Here is a 6,417-nt window from a genome sequence, read left to right as displayed (position 1 = left end):
TGAAATCATAATTGTAAAATTTTTAAATATAGGAATAGAATTGTTTTAATTATGTATTAAATATATTATTTTTAACTAATTTTAAATACTAAATATACTAAAAATTAAAATAAAATACGGTTACGTTGAAACTTTAAATGAAAATAATATTAAATTTTCATGTATAATTTAAATTAACTATTTTTCGTAATTCATTTCTTGATGTGCATAAAATTGAATTAAACAGCAAATAAAATTCAATTATGCACTAGATGTGTTAATTATTATTAATTTTGACTAAGATATAAAAAATAATACAATATAATAAATTTAAACCAAATGCAACATACCCACAACTCACTCCATCAACTATCATATTTTTATTCTTAATCTCATTCAAAAAATTATTTTTAATATTGTTAGTATTGTAATATAATTAAATTGAAAATATTATATTATAATTTTTTGTGTAATATTATTTGTCTATTTTATATAATTTATTCGTTAATTTTTATACTCTAAAAGTGATAAAAAAATTAATAATAATAATTTTACGCAATTTTTCATGTTGCTTTCTCCAAGTATTTAATTCTATAATCAAGAGCCGAAAATTCAGATACATAGCGTTGTTTGTTTTAATTAGGAAATATCATTCCATTATAATTATATTATTTGGTTTCTCATTTATATTATTTATTAAAAACATAATGCTTATTCTGCATAAATGCTTTCTAAAGTGGTTGGATTTCATTTAAATTTCACAAAATCTTTCTTTATTGCAAATTTTAGATTACATTTTTTTGATAATTTGATATGACATTAAATTAATGTCCAATTTCATATATGTATATATGCTGGAATTTTTTTAATTGAAAAAAGTTTAAATTTTCATTGACTTCGTTATTCCAAAATTAAAGTGTTTTTAAATAAATTTACATGAAATTCAAATTTTTTAAAAATAATCTATCGTTATTTAAAAGATAAATATAAATTAAATATTTTAAAAAATAAACTCGTATTAATAACATGATTTTAAGTAAAAATAAATTCTATTCAAATTCAAACTAATAAATAAAATAAATTATAATTACTAAATTTATTAATTTTTTATTTTCTTCATATTTTATATATTTATTTTATAATTACCCAAACAAATATATATATATGTAATAAAAATGGCTAGGTAGACAAATACATTAATGCTTTTATATGTAATGAAAATGGTAGGTTTAGTAGCTCAAATTGTGACAGATAATTGATCTTTGAGAACATGACAACTGATTTATGTCTCTGAACTTTCTTTCCCCAAGCCCACACAACATTGAAATATGCATATCTCTTTTAACATATTGATTTATTATATCTTCTTAAATGTCCATTTAATTATTTTCCTTTCATAAAAGTTTTGTATATATGAAAACCTATACATATAATAAATGGACTCATCACTAAACTAGTTTTAAATACCTGCGTTAAGATAAAAGTTTATTTAGTTTCATGGCATTCCATTCTCACTAGTTAAATAAATATTGGTGGTAGATATATATGTGTGTGTGTGTGTGCATTATATGTTTTTATACAATTACATGTACAATGGTAGACGAATGGCTCCTTATATTTTACTGTAGATTGTTCAGAAGCAGAAATACATGCAAGCAGACACTGGGAAGAACCTAGTATGCATACTATAACTAAATAGGCACTATGAATATGAACTGCCGTCTTAATTAATTGCAGTTGCAGAAAGTGAGGTTCTTCATTTTTTTTTTTTTACAGGTCAGAAGCCAACACCCATGTATATTTGTAAAAGCTGCATGTTACGAACAGAAGAGTTACTGGTAACTTGCTATATATGACATGAATTTCGTAACGTATTTTCCTATACGGGACTAAGTATATCTATCGATGTACAGAAAATTAATTGTTGAATTGGCAGATATTTTGGTGATGGAGTAGTTCCATATCACATTAATGTATCGTATAATAATTTTAAATAATTAATGATACACGTTTTACTAAAATCAAATGAAGTATTATTGGTCTCTACCAGAAGTTTAAATTTAAATTTCATGTTTTTGAAATAATAGTTTGTAAATTTTAATATATTTATAATATTTATTTTATTAGAAAATTAAAGTATACGTAAGTTATAAATATATAATTAATATGTATTTTTTAAATTTTTTAAAATGATTTATGTATTACATGTATTTAAAATTTTAAAAATTATGTTACTAATTATATATATTCTCATTTTTCTTCGTCTCGTTTCTAATGAAGTACCACTTTGAAGTAGCTTTATCTCTTAAAGTTTTTCCCAAGCATGCGTAAACTTAAGTTCTGCATATAAATTAGTATAAACTAGTTGAAGTTTCATGGTCATATATATATATACATAGATACGCACACACACATACTATAGAATTCTTAAAACAAAATCAGACACTGTTATTACCGGAATAGAATCCACAACATTTACAAACGCTGAAGATTTTTATTTTTATTTTTGAAAAAAAGAGAGAAAAGATAAATTAAGAAATAAGCACATGAAATTAAGAACAACATCAGTAGTCTCCCACACAAATCAATCTTATAAATAATGAAATACACGTAACTAATTATTCACACAGTACTTTTTCTTCTCTTCCTCACAAGTCTTGTTTTATCTTGTTGGTATCTCCATCCTCTTCGGGCTTAATTTATTCTGGCTACAAGACTTAATTAAACAGTGTCTTTCAGCAGAAAACGATACTCACGATCACGATCTTATATAAATATATATAGCCCTACTTATACCTGCTAATATATTTATATATATGCAGTAATCGTGTCCTGCAGTAGAGATCAGAACTGATTAAGGAAGAGAAGTTACTGGAGGCCATTTGCCATACTTAGGCTTGTGGAAGTACTTCGGCGGGATGGTCTTGGGGAAATGAGGAAGCTTAGGAAGAGGAGGACATGGCTTCTTGAAAGGAGGAAGCTTTGGGATTGGAGGAAGCGGCTTATAAATGGGAACTGGCGTAGGAAGCAGTTTCGGGATTGGAGGAAAGACTTTCGGAGGACATGGCTTCTTGATAGGGGGAAGCTTTGGGATTGGAGGAAGCGGCTTATAAATAGGAACTGGCGGAGGAAGCACTTCCGGGATTGGAGGAAGCGGCTTATAAATCGGAACTGGTGGAGGAAGCACTTTCGGAACATCCGGAGGACATGGTTTCTTTTCAGGAACTGGCGGAGGTTTATAGACAGGAGGTGGAGGAGGAAGCACTTTCGGAACATCTGGAGGACATGGTTTCTTTTCAGGAACTGGCGGAGGTTTATAGACAGGAGCTGGAGGAGGAAGCACTTTCGGAACGTCTGGAGGACATGGTTTCTTTTCAGGAACTGGCGGAGGTTTATAGACCGGAGCAGGTGGAGGCTCCGGTTTCTTCTTTTCAGGAACCGGCGGAGGTTTATAGACCGGAACTGGTGGAGGCTTGACATAGACCGGAACCGGCGGGGGAAGAAACAATGGGGGACATGGTTTCTTGTAGATGGGAGGGAGAGGGAAAGTGGGGAGGGTAGGGAGAGGAGGGTACTTGAAATAAGGCCATAAGAAGGCTGAAGTGCAAGTTACAGGGGAGAATTTGAGCTTCCCGGAGAGACCCAAGGTGTGTTTTTGGTTGTTTATGGATTTGACGAGGAGGAGCTTTGAAGATTGTAGGCCGTCGTGGGCGGGACACGGCGCATCTGATGCACTATGAAGCTGGGCGTAGCATTCTTCTTTGAGCTTCCCGGTGGCGCCGTCGACAATGTCATGGGCAAGGGACACTGTGAATTTGCCGCCTTCATCGAGCTCACCCGAGCCTTTCGTCTTGAACCCTCCTTTTTCTTGCTTGCAGTCTATTGTCACACGCAGCCCTGGAATTGGACTCAAGAAATTAAGTAACCATGGTTTTTGGTAGATGAATTAGATATAGAAAATTAAGGTTATAAATGAATTAAAACTTGATTAATTAATCAACTAATTACCATATTATTCATCTTGTATGTAATGAAAAAATGCTTAAGATAAAACCAAAGATTGATGGACCTTTTGAGGCTTGAAAACTAAAAGAGTAAATATTGAAAGACTTTGTATAGTTTGAAGGGCAAATAATTACAAAAAAAATAAAATAAAATAAAAATGATAGTAATAATTATAATATTGTAACACCATTTCTAATATTTGTACCCATATGTTATTTTGTTAAATAATACAATTAAACTAGTTTTTTTTAAAAAAAAAAATTGATTCTGTTAATGATTTAATATATTATTTATATTACATTTTTAACACGTTTGCTTGGATTTAAGTCCAAATTTACAGTTTTCTTAAGAATTTTTTTTAGTAATTTTAACATTGGGCAGTAAATAAATAAATAATTAATTAACATTTTGTAGATATAAAATATCACTGCATATGCAGTATTACCATTAGATTATTAAGAATTATTAGACAAATTAAAATCAAAATTTATTTAATCAAATAATTGTTATAAAAAATGATTTCTAAATTACATTGTACATTTTTATATATTTGTATTAGAAATTTGTGTTATAATAAATATTTATATGTTATATAATTAGGAAATATGTATATATATATATATATCTTTATCATATTCTTTCTCCATTCATCCCATTCGTGACCATCAGAGTACAAAAAATTAGAACCAAGATCATGTCAGCAAATCTAGGACAAGCCAGAGAATGAACAAACAGTATAGTATTCCTCCTTCAAAGAAGACAGTCATACCAAATAATAATTATCGTAAGCAAGTAATACATACATATATATATATATATGTATATATATATTTATAGATATAGACGATAGTGCATGTATATAAACAGTACCTGAAAATGCATGGCTGGGCTTAATTTTACTCTCAACACAGCCAGCACAGTCTCCATTCCCCACAACCTCAACTACCACCTTCTTATCACTTGCATGGCAGAAGACAGAGACAAAAAGTAAACCCAGAAAAAAACACAGTAGTGCTCCTCGGCAAACGGGGAGGACAAACTGCATTTTGCAAATTCCAAGACACCCGATTAGATCAGAAGCCATACAACACACTCGGTCATTATATAACACACATATATATATATGCAGTATTAAACCCACACCGACACCGAAGTTAAGAGCTTCACATGAGGGTTTGGGGCCCCCCCCCAATACATGAGCTGTAGAGGGAGGAGAGAAGGGGTTTGAAAAAGATGGTAACGTGCGCACCGGCTGGGCAAAACGGCATTCAATGACTTCTCAACTACTACTCATCTAAATCTTTCTTCTGTATATATGTATATATATATATATATATTATATAATAATTATTGTTATCATCGTCATCATCATCTTTTTCTCTCCCTTAAACCTACTTACCAGCTCTTGTAATAAATACTCTTACTTTTTAACAATTGGGAGTTGAATCACAGCAGATGTTCATGCTTCTTTTTGGAGTATTACTTGTAAAGAAGTAATTTCAGGCCTCAGAATATATATAAATGTGTGTGTATATATGTATGTATATTTTCGGCGTTTATCTTAGATAATTGAGCCACATATAGATATAGAGCTCCAATTTTTCTCGTGAATCAACGTCTAATATGCCATGGAACTTAATATATATCAGAATTCAATACACATATACAGATGTGTAACATTTGCATGCACATACATGTATATGTGTCTGTGTATAAACGTATATTTCACTGATTCTCTTCTTTCATGATCCCAAAATTTACCAATAATTAATTAGTTAATACTACATGCATGATTTAGAGGGTTTTGATTATTATAAGCAATCATATTTTCACCTAATTTTCCGGCGTGTATGTATATTGTATGTAAATGCACATTTGGCTTAGCAGACAGGCTGCGTGTATGCATATATATATATATATATACACATATAATAATATTCAGATTTCATATATAATTTATAATTTGCAGTCATATAATTCAAAACCCATGTTGATTTAGTGAATCAACATCTGTGTGTCCTTTTCAATCTATACGAGTATAAAAATCAACCACACATTTATATTTATTTTCTTAAGTTTATATGGCATTAAAAAATTAAATAAAGTAAACAAAAATCATAAGATAATGACACTAAAAACTAAAAATTTTATGTAAATTGTAAAAAAAAAAAAAAACAAAGTGACTAATTTATAAAGAATATTAAATTTAAATCAGAGTAAAATAAAATAAAAAAGAGTTAAAAATTTAATTTCATTTAATAAAAATTACAAAATTATTAATTGAATTTAATAAAAAATTAAATTGAAATTATAATTCATTTTTAATATGTAAATATGGAAAGGCCATAAATAAAAGATACTATTTTTAATTCTTCTGAGTTCAGAGGCCAAAATGGGTGGTAATTTAGGTTGCCAGCTCAGCCCTGTCAACTA

General features: G+C 29.4%; 1 protein-coding gene across 1 annotated transcript; it reads right to left on the bottom strand.

Annotated features, from left to right (window-relative positions):
- Positions 1 to 2,686: 2,686 nt before the first annotated feature.
- On the bottom strand, positions 2,687 to 5,127 carry PRP2 (proline-rich protein 2). Its single transcript, XM_022044818.2, has 2 exons — positions 4,855 to 5,127; positions 2,687 to 3,876 (listed from the first exon to the last, which is right to left on the bottom strand). The coding sequence occupies exons 1-2, from the start codon at positions 5,066 to 5,068 to the stop codon at positions 2,834 to 2,836; spliced, it is 1,257 nt and encodes a 418-aa protein (XP_021900510.2). The 5' UTR covers positions 5,069 to 5,127; the 3' UTR covers positions 2,687 to 2,833.
- Between the last annotated feature and the right edge of the window lie 1,290 nt (positions 5,128 to 6,417).

The sequence above is a fragment of the Carica papaya genome, chromosome 6 (assembly GCF_054855325.1).
Source record: "Carica papaya isolate Zhongbai chromosome 6, ASM5485532v1, whole genome shotgun sequence".
NCBI lineage: Eukaryota > Viridiplantae > Streptophyta > Magnoliopsida > Brassicales > Caricaceae > Carica > Carica papaya.
This window is presented reverse-complemented; position numbering and strand designations above follow the sequence as displayed.

What these genes read in the sequence shown, in the direction of transcription:
- PRP2 (XM_022044818.2), bottom strand. Translation starts at nt 5,068, where the DNA reads ATGGCTTCTGATCTAATCGGGTGTCTTGGAATTTGCAAAATGCAGTTT. An exon ending in GCCCAGCCATGCATTTTCAG is followed by an intron (nt 3,877 to 4,854) that starts GTACTGTTTATA and finishes GTCCAATTCCAG; the next exon opens with GGCTGCGTGTGACAATAGAC.